General features: G+C 51.5%; 2 protein-coding genes across 5 annotated transcripts in view; one reads left to right on the forward strand and one right to left on the reverse strand.

Moving 5' to 3' along the window:
• ZBTB4 (zinc finger and BTB domain containing 4) overlaps nt 1-4,571 on the forward strand; it is a 15,553-nt gene extending 10,982 nt beyond the window's left edge. For all 3 annotated transcript variants that reach the window (XM_086359173.1, XM_086359174.1, XM_086359175.1), the window contains exon 4: nt 11-4,571. In XM_086359173.1, the coding sequence (XP_086215299.1) occupies nt 11-1,967 (1,957 nt within the window). In that variant the 3' untranslated portion in view covers nt 1,968-4,571. The remainder of the gene's footprint in view (nt 1-10) is intronic.
• Nucleotides 4,572-5,214: 643 nt separating this feature from the next.
• CHRNB1 (cholinergic receptor nicotinic beta 1 subunit) lies at nt 5,215-14,429 on the reverse strand. 2 transcript variants are annotated; one of them, XM_086359177.1, is made up of 11 exons: nt 14,330-14,429; nt 14,105-14,244; nt 13,485-13,529; nt 12,898-13,007; nt 12,686-12,794; nt 12,187-12,334; nt 11,524-11,733; nt 8,244-8,467; nt 7,573-7,754; nt 7,075-7,222; nt 5,215-6,324 (listed from the first exon to the last, which is right to left on the reverse strand). In XM_086359177.1, the coding sequence occupies exons 1-11, from the start codon at nt 14,388-14,390 to the stop codon at nt 6,184-6,186; spliced, it is 1,518 nt and encodes a 505-aa protein (XP_086215303.1). In that variant the 5' UTR covers nt 14,391-14,429; the 3' UTR covers nt 5,215-6,183. The 2 variants fall into 2 exon arrangements, 1 of the variants encoding a protein (XP_086215303.1); XR_015147940.1 differs by lacking the exon at nt 7,573-7,754.
• Nucleotides 14,430-14,581: the final 152 nt, after the last annotated feature.

A 14,581-nucleotide genomic window follows, 5' to 3' on the forward strand; every position in this document is an offset into this window, starting at 1 on the left:
CCTGGCCCAGGTACCAGTGCATCTTCTGCTGGGAGACCTTTGTCACTTACTATAACCTGAAGACCCACCAGCGAGCCTTCCACGGCATTAGCCCAAGCCTCCTGGCCAGCGAGAAGACGCCCAATGGAGGCTATAAGCCCAAGCTCAATACCCTCAAGCTGTACCGCCTGCTCCCCATGCGGGCGGCCAAGCGGCCCTACAAGACCTACAGCCAGGGAGCCCCCGAGGCCCCCCTCTCTCCAAGCCTCAACACAGCGGCCCCTGTGGCAATGCCAGCCAGCTCGCCACCCGGACCCGCACCTGCCCCAGAGCCTGGCCCCCCACCATCTGTCATCACTTTTGCCCACCCGGCTCCCTCAGTCATTGTGCATGGGGGCAGCAGCAGTGGTGGAGCAGGGAGTGGGCCGGCCAGCACAGGGGGGGCCCAAGCCGCCTCAGTCATCACTTACACTGCTCCCCCACGGCCCCCCAAGAAACGTGAGTACCCACCTCCTCCCCCCGAACCTGCAGCCGCACCAACCAGCCCAGCCACAGCAGGCAGCCCAGCCACAGCCGCAGGGCCCGCCACAGCCATGGAGGAGGCCAAGGGCCGGAACCCACGGGCCACGAGGACTCTGACCTACACGGCCAAGCCAGCTGGCGGGATTGGCGGGGGCGCGGGTCCCCCTGCAGGGCCTGGCCGGGGCCCCTCTCAGCTCCAGGCTCCACCGCCACTGTGTCAGATCACTGTGCGAATCGGTGAGGAGGCGATTGTCAAGCGCCGCATCTCAGAAACAGACCTGCGTCCCGGGGAGCTAAGCGGCGAGGAGATGGAGGAGAGCGAGGAGGAGGAGGAGGATGAGGAAGAGGAAGAGGAGGAGGAGGAGGAGGGGCAGGGGGAGTCCAAGGCTGGCGGGGAGGACCAGCTCTGGAGGCCTTACTACTCCTACAAGCCCAAGCGCAAGGCTGGAGCCGTGGCCCCGGCTAGCAGCGGGGGCAGCGGGATGCCCAGAAGCCGCCGGCCACCTCGCTGGAGACAGAAGCTGGAACGGAGGAGCTGGGAGGAGACCCCAGCAGCCGACGGCCCCACGGGGCGTGCCCGTGGCGAGAGGAGACACCGCTGTGAGGACTGTGCCCAGACATTCGCCAGCCTGAGGAAGCTGCGCAAGCACCAGGAATCCCACAGCGGGGGCCCCCACAGCTCCCGGTCTGGACGGAAGCCCTCCACCCGCCTCACCTGCCCTCACTGCGCCAAGGTGTGCAAGACGGCCGCTGCCCTGAGCCGCCATGGGCAGAGGCACGCCGCCGAGCGACCCGGGGGCACCCCCACGCCTGTCATTGCCTACTCAAAGGGCAGCACTGGTGCCAGAGCTGGGGAGATTAAGGAGGAGGCCCCCCAAGAGATGCAGGTCTCTTCCTCCAGCGGGGAGGCAGGTGGTGGAGGCGGGAGTGCTCCTGCTGAGGAAGCTTCTGAGCCTGCCTCGCTCCAGGACCCTGTCATCTCAGGAGGGGAGGAGCCCTCTGTGGGGGCAGGAGGGGCCACCTATGCATACCCACCTGTGCAGGAATTTCCACTGGCTCTGATTGGGAGCGGCCGGGAATCAGGCAGTGGCAGGGGAAAAGGTGGGAGTGAGGGGCCAGGTGGGGCTGGCGGGGGAGACCGGATGGAGGCGATGGGGGCTGCCAAAGTCACCTTCTACCCTGAGCCCTACCCACTTGTCTATGGTCCCCAGCTCCTCGCCGCCTACCCTTACAACTTCAGCAACCTGGCTGCTCTCCCGGTCGCTCTTAACATGGTCCTACCTGATGAGAAGGGTGGGGGGGCCCTTCCCTTCCTACCAGGGGTCTTTGGCTACGCAGTCAATCCTCAAGCAGCAGCCCCTACCCCCCCAACCCCACCACCCCCAACTCTTCCTCCACCGGTTGCCCCCAAGGGAGAAGGGGAGAGGGCAGGGGTTGAAAGAACCCAGAAGGGAGATGTGGGGTGAGCTCTGGACCCGGATCCCCCCTTTCACCAGATGCCACCCTCCCTGAACCCCCGCCACTACCAGCTCCCCGGCCTCCCTGCCCCTTGGGAGCCCCTCCACACTCCTGTGCAGGGACCTGGGGGCCTCTGGAGCTCAGGGGTCAGGCTGCTTTGTGTGAGATTGTAGTTTTCCCACCACCTGGGAAGGGGTCTTCGGTGGTTCCCCTCTCAGTTCTCCTCCAGGGAATGGCCTCCGTGAGGGGCAGGGCCAGCTCATCCCTCCTCAAGCCCTTGGGGCAACTGAGCAATATACTTCCATGAATCTCTACTCACGGCCCCCACCAGCTCTGAATGTCTAACCCGCCCCCTGATTCCTAAACTTAGGGGGAAACCATCTTTCTCCCCGAATGTTCCCCACCCTGCATCTTGAAGCTTTCTCTAAGCCCTTGCCCAGATGCTTCCTAGCACATTCCATCCTTTTGTGGCCCAGGGCCTGGACCAGACCATTGTGATACCCAACACTTACCCACCTGGGAGTGGGCTTCAGATGCCATTCTTCCCAAGGGTGGGTTTCTGTGTCCCTGTTCCCTTCACGTTAAGACGCCATGCCTTCCTTGGCTTCTACGCCTTTGGATCTTCCATATTCCTCCTCCTACTCCAAGACTGTGGAGATGGCTCTCCCATCCTGGTCAAAGAGCGGGGTGGGAGGGAGGGCTACCTATCTGTTCCTTGGCTGAGTTCTTTCCCAGCCCAGGCAGCACCAATCTCAGCCCTGCTTTGACCCTCAAATCTAGTAAGCCCCAGACTCTTCACGGCGAAAGAGGTGAGCGGATTGCACCTCTTCCTGCCTCTGCATATGGCCTCATCTGGGCTAAGCCAGATTTGGGGGCCAGGAAGGAGAAGCTCTATATAGGATGGGGGAGGGGTCCTACTTCCTCCTTGTTTTTTTTCCCAATGGTTTCTCCCAGACTAGACCAAATAGCCAGAAAAATGATGGGGGTTGGATGGGTAGGTAAGCCCGAGATTTGCACACGACCTCCCATCCTTACCTTAGCCCTCTTTCCCCCCAGTATCACTTCCCTCACCAATTACTCCAGATGGTTTTTGGGGAACCATCCTACTCCCCTGGTGGGCTTTGGGGTATCCCCACCAACTTTCCCTCCAAAATAGCACCTTACACCCCATCTTTGACTCAGTTTCCCACACCCAAAGATCCCAACCTAGGGATGGGGTACAGGGACCTTGTAAGTCCCTAATCCCTAATTTGCACTAGTTAACCCTGGTCAGGGGTCCCTATGTTTCCTTCCAGTGGTGGAGTTGAATAAATGTTCACTCCTAATTCTGATAACTGGGCCTCCCCACTCTGTGATTGAATGAACACTTCCCATCCACCCACCTCCCCCACCACCCCCCCCCCCACACACACAAAAAGCTCACAAGGGGAGAGCCAGTTTGGGGGAGCAAATTTGATAAATGGGAATTAGAGGAGTGCAGTTTAAAAAGGGGAAAAGTTGCCATCATCAAAATGGCAGTCCTTTTCCCAGCTACTGTTTTTTGGGGCCGAGATGGCTGCCCTCTCAACTGATGCTGAAAGGGCAAGATCATGGCTTTTGGAGGGAGGTGGTTTGGCGGGAGGGACAGGAGCAGCCTCCTGCCTCCTCACACCCTCCCAGCAAACGGAAAGGGAGGTTTTCGACAGGCTCCCTGAATGTTAACCATGGAGGAGTGTCGCTCCTTCACTCCTCCTCCGTCTCTTTGCACTTTTCTTGGTCTTGGCCGCAGTCCGAGTGAAGAGTTTCCTACTGAATGTACTGAGTTCCAATTTTTAAGGGGGAGAAAAGTTTAAAACAGGGAAAAATGAAAAAAAAAAAAATCACTAAAAAATTCCCACAAATCTTGTTTCTGGCACTTTAGAAAAACTGCGAAAAAAAAAAAGTACATAATAAAGAATACATATATATATATCTACACACAAATTATATATATAAATATATATATATATACACAGCGGAACCACAAGAGAGACTGAGGAAGGCCTTGGAGGCAGGGGGCGGGTGCAACGGCAGTGCCCCTATAACCTTAACCTGCACTCCTCTGAGGCAGAACGGCACAGGAGATGGAAGGGGTTGAGGATGGACCAGGGAATTGAATTTCACAACAGGTCAAAATTCTAAAACCATGGACATTTTGGGAGAACTGAGACTGTAGACATTTTGTTTTTTTGTTTTTTTAATCTGATTTAGGAAAATAGTTTCCAGAATTTGGTGGTTCTGGGCAACAAAGGAGATTGTGGCGAAATGGAGATTAAAATACATGTATCTGAGCTGGGGAACTTGAACCTTGTGAATTTCAGATGTTGGAAATTTGGGATTTTGCAATTTCGTCTTTTGAAAATTATCAAGTCTTGTCAGTTTGTGCCCTCTTTCCCCATGTTCCCTGGGAAGAAGGGTGACGGTGGAGTGGGAAGGCCACTGGTTCTGTGCCACAGCACGCAAGATTTAGAATTCTACAGACTCTAGCTCTATATGTAGTGAGGACCCAGATTTAGAGAAACTGACCAATATTTATCTCCGCATTTGTGTGTGTGTCCAACTCTCTAGGCCAATAAACCAACAAGACAAACGAATCGTGCTCTGCAGTGGGATGCCAGGTGCAATTATTGGCGTGGCTGGTGGGTCTGGCTGGACAGGGACATGCTAACCTCATCTCACAGGGATCCCTACGAGGTTAGCCCTGTTTTCCCTCTTTAGGACAAGAACTTGCAGCAACTGAGTAGGTGTGAGTGCCTGTTGACCCTAGGTCCTTCACTGTAATTGCTGCAGCCACTGGGCTCAAACTGACTTTGCTCTGACCTCCAGGCAGAAACATTAACACAGTCCAGTTCACACAGCCTGCTGGGCACATGATCTTCATGTCCCAGAAGGGCCATGCCTCCAACCAGGTACAGCCTTTTCTCCAAACTGAAAGGAAACTGAGGCACAAAATGTGTGACGGCCATAAGCGACACTTTTCTTGTTCCACTCCTGGCCTTCCACGAGCTTCAACTCCTCATCCCCTGTCCTTCCGCTGTATTTTGTCTAGCGTTACTCAGGAATGAGCAAGGTAAAAGAATGGTTAGGTGGGTGGGGGCTTTGAGGAATTCTGATACAAATACCTTGACTGGAGTGGGCGGCCACAAATCGGCTCTAGCAGGTTGCTGCCAACAGGGGAATCAGATCTGGTGTTACTGTAGACCTTAAAAAATTTTCAAGAGAAGCCAGAAATCCAAATTTCTCTGTGAAATATCCACATTTTAATTTATTTATAATTTTTTTACAGCTCAGAGTTTTATTCGGTCAACAAAGGATAGTACACCCTTGAGGTGTGAAGGCAGGACGACCCCAAAGGAGAGTCTTTTTTTGTTTGTTTGTTTTACATTTTAAAAGTAGCAAACCAGATTTAAAATTTTGGCCAACAACATGAGCCAAACAAAACATATCAGTGTGTAACTCTGATGTATAATGTTTTTGTTTTCTTATATGATGCTCAGTCTAGGGGCCAGATTCTAAATACTGTTAATATTAGCTTCATTTTACAGATGGGGAAACTGAGGCATAGAGCAGTTTAGTAGCTTGTCCAAAGTTTGAGCACCAAAGCTGGAACTTGAAGTTTTAAAAGTGTGCTTTTTATCCTCTTTACAAATGCATCTTTTTAGAAATAACCTTTTCTTTTTTAATCCTAAAGATATTACATATTACAAAATATGATAAACTGCAGAAAGGCAAAAACAAAAAATGATCACTAGTACCAACATGCAAACTTCAGCACTACTACTTAGTGTATTTCCTCACAGAAAAAAAAAAAAAAATCCCTATTAATTCAACCAGAGGTAACTGCTATATAGGTTAGGATCTGTGCTAGGTGCCCGGGATATTACAGTGAACAAGACAGAGTTTCTGCCCTTAGAAGGCATACAGTCTAGTTCTTGTCGTTTGTTCCATTCATTGCCAGCATAGGTGTTAACATCCAACGGAGCTTCCTCAAGAAGCCAAAGAATAATAAACTGTCAGTGCATTTCAGGTGGGCCCAAGTCCCCCAAATGCCTAGTCCCATTTAGGCTCCCTCCTTAGAAATGAAATGATGAGAGAACTGGACTCCTAGTGATGGAGTTAAGATGCAGAAAGGTACAGGGCTTAAGAGCCCTGCCAAACTCTCAATTCACCTGGCCAAGGATCTGGATCTCCACCTTCGTCCCAGCCTCAAGGAAAAGGGTCGGCGGGGGGCAAGTGGTACGTGGCATCCAGAAAGATGACGAGGGTCCCAACGCTCGTGAAGATGATGAAGGTCCATAGGAAGAGGCGGTCCACTACCATGGCCACAAATTGCCAGTCCTCCTTCAGCTGGGGTTAGGCAGAGGAAACTGTTCCTGAGTCCGGACCCCCAGGAACGGCTGCCCCAGGGCCCTGTACCCCATCCAGGTCCTCCCACCACAGCTTTGAGACAAGGGCCGGCCTCAGTATAGCAGAGAGCCACCACAGGCGATGGATGTGAATCAAGAACAAGAAGGAAAGTAAAGACAGGACCCATTGAGGCAAACTTCCACTCAGAAATAAACCCAAGGGACTTCCCTGGTGGTCCAGTGGCTAGGACACCACGCTCCCAATGCAAGGGGCCCGGGTTCAAACCCTGGTCAGGGAACTAAATCCCACATGCCACAACCAAAGATCCCATATGCCACAACTGCTGCTAAGTCGCTTCAGTTGTGTCCGACTCTGTGCGAGTCCATAGACGGCAGCCCACCAGGCTCCCCCGTCCCTAGGATTCTCCAGGCAAGAACACTGGGGTGGGTTGCCATTTCCTTCTCCAATGCGGGAAAGTGAAAAGTGAAAGTGAAGTCACTCAGTCGTGTCCGACTCTTAGCAACCCCATGGACTGCAGCCTGCCAGGCTCCTCCGTCCATGCGATTTTCCAGGCAAGAGTACTGGAGTGGGTTGCCATTGCCTTCTCCGATATGCCACAACTAAGACCCGACGTAGCCAAATAAATAATTAAAAACATAAAAATAACACCGAGTGCTGGGGGAGGAGCCTGTTTGCGGGTGGAGCCAAGGCCCCCCAGGCCTTGCCCTGGTCCACCCTTGGTGGACATACCGCGTCATGGTCTTCCTGTTCCTGCAGCTGTCGAGCGATGTAGCTGATCGAAGAAACGACCTCCCGTAGCTCAGGAGGGAGACCCACAGCCCGGTTTGGACCATCGATAAATCGCCGCAGGTCTGGAGCAGACAGTTCAGGCTGGAACCTGGAAGAGGCGGGACTGTTTGGCCACGCCCAAGGCGCAAAGACAGCCTGGGCTGGTGCTCTAGCCCCTGCCCCAATTCCCTCCTCCAACGCAATTCCGTGTTTCAAAACCTGAGAGGGCCCCTCCGGTTCTCGCCGATGGCGGCGACCTCTCTAACCTTCTGCAATTTTTCCTAACCTCTTAAGCTTTTTAGTTCCCACCTCTCCACAAAGTGGGCAACAGATGGCATACTACAACTCCCATGATGCTCAACCACAACCTCCGGGAGCTTAGGCCGCCTGCACCGCACAGTCTTCTGGGAATTGTAGTTCTCCCTCCCTTTTATGTGGGCGATGGAGAGTAGGTATTACCTGTTGGGTTTGGGGAAGAGAAAATCATTTGGTGGCTTGCGGATGAAATATTCATCTGTTCCCCGACCCCAGCCACTTCCTGGAGAATCCCTGGGAGCTATGGAAGGTGGCTCCTGCATCTGGTCTCTCTCAGGTTTGGGCCTCTTCAGACCCAGGTACAGAGGGAGTTTGTGGATAAAGATCTGCAGAGTAGATGAACAGGCATGTTGGAGGGGGTTCTCAGGCCTTGAGACCAGAAGAGAAGCCACAACCCACCCCCCTGGTACGTGCCCACTCCTGCCAAGCGTGCCTGAGTCTCATAGGGCCCAGAGTTCTTAAGTGGGTTAGGAGACATCCTGACTGGAAAGAAAAGTTCTAAGGGCTCCCACCCTGATAGTAAGTACCTAGCCCTTGGAATGCTTCCATGGGACCCACCCCACAAAGGGCAGTATTGATGAAAAGAGTCTGGAATCCACACAGAGTTAATAATGTGAGGATAAAATTAATTGTGCAACATTTCAACACCCAAAGACCCTGGCACTCGGACACTCTACCAGGAGTTGAAGTTGTAGTCTCCCTTGGGTCTGTGAAAGGGAAGGTTGAAGCTGATGGGAGAGAGGAGCGAAGCCTGGACAAAAATCCAAATACTAGGATTGAGAGTTAACACAGGTTGAAGGAGGAGGTCTTCTTACCTGACGAACCCAAAGGGGCATTTGGTGGGTGTGGGGTGAGCGATGGTGCAAGTTGAGGACCACAACACTAAGGATGACTGAGAAGGTGACGAGGACCATGGTGAACATGAGGTACTTGATAATGATGGGGACAGACAGGGAGGTCTCAGGTACTTTGTCTGCCAGCAGCAGCAGGAACACAGTGAGGGTCAACAGGGCAAAGATGGAGAGCCCCATCTTCTCTCCTTGGGGGACAGAGGGGAAGATGGAAGAGTTAGGCTTTGTCAGAAGAAGATCTCCCTGGCATAATCAGTGACCATGTTTCCAGCCCACTCAGACAGGGTTTTGGAAGGGCCAACTGCAAGCAAATGACTCCTGCATTTAAACCTCCAACCTGGACTTATTCCCCTAAATTCCACGCTTGCCTTCCTAACTCCTCCATTTGGGTGTCCAACCAACATCTCAGACTTAACATGTCCAATACTTAATTCCCTCACTGCCGACTCTCCCCACAGTCTTCCACATTTCATAAATGACAACTCCATCTTTCCTGTGGCTCAAGCCAAATCCTTTGAGTCATTTTCTGCTCTTGTCCCTCTCATCCCATATCCAACCCATACCAAACCTTATTGGTACAAGCCACCATTACCTCAGGTCTGAGTTATTATAAAGGCCTCCTCTTTGCTTCATCCTTTGCCCCCTGCTGACTGTTCTCAACAGAGCATCCAGACGGATCCCTTAAAGATGTAAATCAGATCATAACACTCCAGTAGCTTCCCATCTCCTTTAGCATAAAAGCCAAAGTCTACTTTGCAGCAAGGTCTTCCCATGAACTCTCTGACTTCATCTGACTTCATCTCCTACTGTCTTCTCTCTTGCTAACTTGATTCAGTTACACTGGCTATTTCTTGAATATGCAAGGCATACTCCCACCTCAGAGTCTTCACATTCACTGTTAACTCCTCCTGGTAATTTCTTCCCTCAGATATCTACCGTGGTCATTCTCTCACTTCCTTCAAGTTTTTGTTCTAATATTGATCAGATATTCCCTTTTTAGTGAGACATTCACTGACCAGCCTATTTTTAAATTGCAACCCCTGTGATAAGCCATAATGAAAAGAATATGAAAAAGAATATACATATGTATAACTGAGTCACTTTGCTATACAACAGAAATTAAACACAACATTGTAAATCAACTATACTTCAATACAATTTTTTAAATAAATAACTTGCATCCCCTACTCCCATCCTCATCCTCCCCAAACCCTTCTCCTACTTCATTTTCCTTCTTAGGACTTGACCTCTTCTTCTTTCTTTTTTTTTAATATTTATTAATTTGGCTGCACTGGGTTTTAGTTGCAGCATGAAGGATCTTTGATCTTTGCTGCAGCATGTGGAAATTTTTAGTTGCACCATGAGGGATCTTTAGTTGTGGAATATGAACTCTTATTTGCAGCATGTGGGATCTAGTTCCCCAACCAAGTATCAAACCTGGGCCCCTACACTGGGACGTCAGAGTCTTAGCTTCTGGACCACCAGAGAAGTCCTTTGATCTCTTCCACTATACTGTTCAATGGATTTATTTATTATGCTTAGACTGTCTCTTCCACTAGAATGTAAACTCCATGAGAGTAGGGATTTTTGTCTGTTTTATTCACTGATGTATTCCCAGTGTCTTGCACATTATAGATGCTCCACAAATATTGTTGCATGAATTAATAAACCAACCCCTGTAGCACAAACTATATAGCAAATTGAAGGATCTAAAAATGAAACAAAGTATATAAAAATATGCCAGGTGGCTGGTTATTCTTGTGACATACAACAGGTACTGCGAACTTCAGGGAAGGTATTGAAATAAATAACATTTATGGTCTGTTCTAGTTTAGTTCTATAATATTGGTTTCCAAGATTTGCCTTGCTCCAAGAAGAAGAAGTTATATGTGAAAGTGTTTCTAGAGCTTCATCATTCTCCTTCCCTTAGACAGAGAGGACTTGATTCCAGAGAGAAGGAAAGCATGTGTTTTTTGTTTGTTTTGTTTTGGGGGCCACAGCAGTGAAAGCCCAGAATCTTAACCACTAGGCCACCAGGGAACTCCCGGGAAAAGCATGTTTTGAATACCAGAGTTTAGGACATCAGTCTCTGAATCAAACTGGTACTAACCAGGGTTGGAATAGCGATACCACCTCTCTCTCTATAAGGTCAGCTGAATGACAAACGCTCCTAGCCTCTTTATCCTCCTCTGTGAAACAGGAAGACAATTCAGCATCTACCTCACAGAGTTGCGAAGATTAGAATTGAGTTAGTATATGCATTCTGTGGATGGAGGAGCCTGGTGGGCTACAGTCCATAGGGTCGTAAAGAGTCAGACACAACTGAGGTGACTTCACATGCACGCACATATATAAAACATATTATTTGTATTATCTTATAGCAAGTGCTCAAAATTAGCAAATTACATACACTTACACAAAGTTTACAGAGTACCCTGCATAGTTCTCTCAACTCAGTTAATCCTCAAAATAGTCCTACATGACAGGGACAGTGGGTGTCCTAGTTCCAGATCAGGACACTAAGAGATTAAGGAATTTGCCCAAGGTTACTCTGTTAGCACTTTGTGCTGTATTACAGAGAACTGTTGGATATTATTTTCTAGGGAGATGGGAGGTTTAGGGACTAGTACTCTTGCCTGGAAAATCCCATGGATGGAGGAGCCTGGTGGGCTACAGTCCATGGGGTCGCTAAGGTCTGACACGACTGAGCGACTTCACTTTCACTTTTCACTTTCATGCATTGGAGAAGGAAATGGCAACCCATTCCAGTGTTCTTGCCTGGAGAATCCCAGGGACGGGGGAGCCTGGTGGGCTGCCGTCTATGGGGTCACAGAGAGTTGGACATGACTGAAGTGACTTAGCAGCAGCAGCAGGCATCTGACAAGTGAGGGGACAGAGGATGCCAAGAATGGGAAAAAGGAAAGGAACAGTTATCTAAGCCTGGGAGCTTGCAGGTCAGAGGAGTGGCAGTTCCAGGGATGAGATCCTAGGATTCTGAAGGGAAGAGTTCGGAAGTTACTAGATGCAGAGAAATGAGCAGCAGAGGGGAGATAGCACTTGAGGTTGGAGGGGAAACCTGAATGCAGATGCAAAGGCTCTTCTTGAAGGGAAAACCTAGGTAGGATTGCTGAAGCAAAACTCCTGATGGCCTGAGTTGGCAGGAAAAACTTCCCTGTATTATGGGTGAAGAGGAAGAAGCTGAGCTATTGCTAAGTAAGATAGCTGGGGCTCCTCCCCCCCTTACCTGCATCCGGTGGCAGGTAGAAGACAAAGATGGCCAGGAGAGTGATGAGGATGCATGGGGCAATGACGTTGACCAGGTAAAAGAGAGGCTTCCGGCGAATGATGAGGTAGAAGGTGACTTCTTCACGTCGTCCTTCCCCGCCTCCCCTAGGATCCACTGAAGGCTGAATTAGCCGAGAAGGCTTGTGGATAATCTCCCATTGGCCATTCTCTTGGTGGGGTGAGGGGGGAGAAGAGAAGGTGACAGATATGAGACATGTCTTTGTTGGTGCCAGATATGGCTTTTTTTTTTCTTTCTTTTTCTTTTGGCTGCTCCATGCTGCTTGTCATAGTTCCCCAGCCAGGGATTGAACCCAGGCCCTCAGCAGTGAAATAACAGAGTCCTAACTACTAGATTGCCAGGAAATTCCCAGATATGGCTTTCTCCACCACATCCTAGAGCAGAGGAGACCTATGTAATAAGGGGCAATAAGGGGCTAGCTATAGACCCTGGGCTGGACAGCCCATCTCTATTTGAACGAGTCTCAATTTCCATACCCACAAAATATAGATAGTTATATCTATCTTGCTGACCTCACAGGGACTTGTTGATGGACTATGTTTATCAGCCTGTTAGAAACTGGAAATCATAAAGCCCATGGATGTGGAAGTCATGCCCACTCACCAATAAAGGTCCCTTCATGAATATACACTTCCTGCCGCTCCTGCCCCTCAGGACTCAAGCCAGTTTGCAGGCTGACCTCTGAGCTATCATAGCTATAGGAACTGAACACCATGGTGCAGTTCTGCCAGTCAAAGGGGAAGTAGGTGACCTGGATGGAATGGAGAGTCACTAGAGCTGCCAGAGAGCTGGTTGGGGCTGGGGGAGTTGGGGAGGTCACAGGGCAGACAGGGGTCAGAGGATACAGCCCCTCAGGAGCTAGAGACCACCAAGGGAGATCACCTAGAAGTGGAGTCATAGAGAAATCAGAAGGTTGTTTGGGGAGGCCATGGACATTGGAAGAAAGGTCACTAAGGAAGACTGGAAGTCAATGAAAGTGGACAGAGAAGAGGAAACTCAACAGAGCGTAAGAGGGATGTGAAGGTCATGGGGATAATGGAGGAGTAGGTCTGAGGGAGGGTTTCTACGAGCGCCTTGAGCTTCCCAGGTGGAGCCCGGAGACCTGGATGCTGCAGCTGCTGCGATAGATGCCCGGGGGCTGCCAGCGCATGGAGCCGTCGGAGGACACCACGACGTTGATGTCCAGAGCAACATCAAAATTTCCATCGTTACTGTAGGAAAAGAATCAAATCAACTTGGATCAGGCCCAGTCCTCCGGAGGCCGCTCCCCTCCGGAGGCCCTGCCCCGTCTCCCAAACTTTGGGAACATCCTACTTGTTTAGGAGCACCACGTCGGGTAGCCACACGGATTCCGCTGAGATGCGGAGTGAATCGATGCCCTCGTGCTCCTCAGGGTCCCAGCTGAGCCTGTAGTCAGTCCATTCCTAGGGAGGCAGAGGCTGAGGGGCCGTCTGGGGTTGGAGGCTGGGAGGAGCCTTGGGATGTGCGCAGGAAGCCCGGGCAGGGAATGCAAGGGAGAGCCGCGCAGGCATGGAGTGTGGTTCTGGAGGCCTGGGCTCTGATTCCGGTTCCATGTGCACTCTTTGGGACCCCATTAACTAATTTTCCTTCCCTCGCATCGGGCCCCAGTTTTTCCATTTTGTAAAAACGAGGGGGTTGACGAGCTAGTCTCTAAAACAATGATTTTCAAACCGCAATTAGCGACTCTTTTAATGGGTCAGGAATCACATGAGTGGCCCCAAAGCAGGGTCTAAATTCTTTTCTGAAGCTTCTGTTTCAGTTACAAATGTGTTTTCTAAGGTCATGATGAAAAAAAAAATTCTTATTGGACGGGACATTCGAGGAAATTGTAAAGGCAGCAAGGTCGCCCGCCCTTTCCCACCCTGCGGGGGTCTCCGTACCAGGTCTAAGTAGACTTTTGTGCTCATCTCCTCATCCTTCTCGTTCTAGAAGGGAAAAGTTTTAAGGGTAGATATGATGTAAGTGTAGAGAAATAAGGGGCTCGGTAGGTCAAACTCCCCTTGGAAACTCCCTTCTTTTTCCGAGTCGCACTCTCTTGGGTTCAAGCCCCATCTCCTATAAGCTGCGTGGATTTAAACCCTATCTCGCAAATTTCCTGCGGTCCTTATGGCCAGCCAATTCATTTATCAGTCCCGACAGGGACCGGACTGAATCTCCATCTGCTGTTTATTAACTCTGTCCGGCACCAAGCTCCGCCCCAGCCTGTGACCCCGCCTCAAGACCCGCCCTCTGGCCAGTCCAGCGGCCTCCAGCTTCACTTCAAGATCCGCCTACAGGCCTGATCATCGTTTTACCCGGCTCTACCCGGGTCGGTCCAGCAGCCACGCCCACAGCTTGTCCATTGGTCCGATTTCGACCCAACCTGCTCTAATATCCCGTCAGTCTCCTAGTCTGGCTTCGCCCCGGACCCCTCCCCCAGTGGTCCCTGGGTCCCGCCCTGCCTAAAGCCACGCCCCTAGTCGCCTAGTGGCCGGACGCAACTCCCCGCGTGCGCCCTCACCAGGCTGATGAGTTGCGCCAGGGTGAGACCAATGCTGACCCAGACACGGTCTCCCACCTCCCGCGCCGGCCGCACCGTGCTATCATAGCCTGAGAAAAGTTTCTCGCGGAGTCGGCCCTCCGCCTCCGAGCCGCGGGCGCCTGGAGGAGGAAAGAACTGAGTGAAGCCTTGGTGCCCGGCCACGACCTCTGGCCCTGTCACTGCCCCTTTGAGGCCCACACTTACCCGGGGCGAGATGCGCCCCCAGCACCCCCAGCAGGAGCAGAAGCAGCGCCCCTGGGGTCATAGCCCGCCCGCGTCGCTCAGTGAGTCCGCTGGGTGAGTCGCCAGGACAGCCAGCGCAGGGGAAGTGACGAGGCGCCCAGGAATGTGCACCTGTTATTGGGGGGCAGCTGCCAGCCCACCCGCCCCGCCCCTGGGACTTGATCCCGCCCCGAGCAACTGCCAAAGCCTGCCACCCACAGATGACAGACAACA

The sequence above is a fragment of the Bos grunniens genome, chromosome 19 (assembly GCF_055505025.1).
Source record: "Bos grunniens cultivar Pamir isolate PY7600 chromosome 19, Bosgru_T2T1.0, whole genome shotgun sequence".
Lineage (NCBI taxonomy): Eukaryota > Metazoa > Chordata > Mammalia > Artiodactyla > Bovidae > Bos > Bos grunniens.

Coding starts and splice junctions, on each gene's coding strand:
- CHRNB1 (XM_086359177.1), bottom strand. CDS start 14,390: ATGACCCCAGGGGCGCTGCTTCTGCTCCTGCTGGGGGTGCTGGGGGCG. Junction 14,245..14,329: donor GGGGGCGCATCTCGCCCCGG/GTAAGTGTGGGC, acceptor TTCCTCCTCCAG/GCGCCCGCGGCTCGGAGGCG. Junction 12,335..12,685: donor GCAGCAGCTGCAGCATCCAG/GTCTCCGGGCTC, acceptor CATTCCATCCAG/GTCACCTACTTCCCCTTTGA.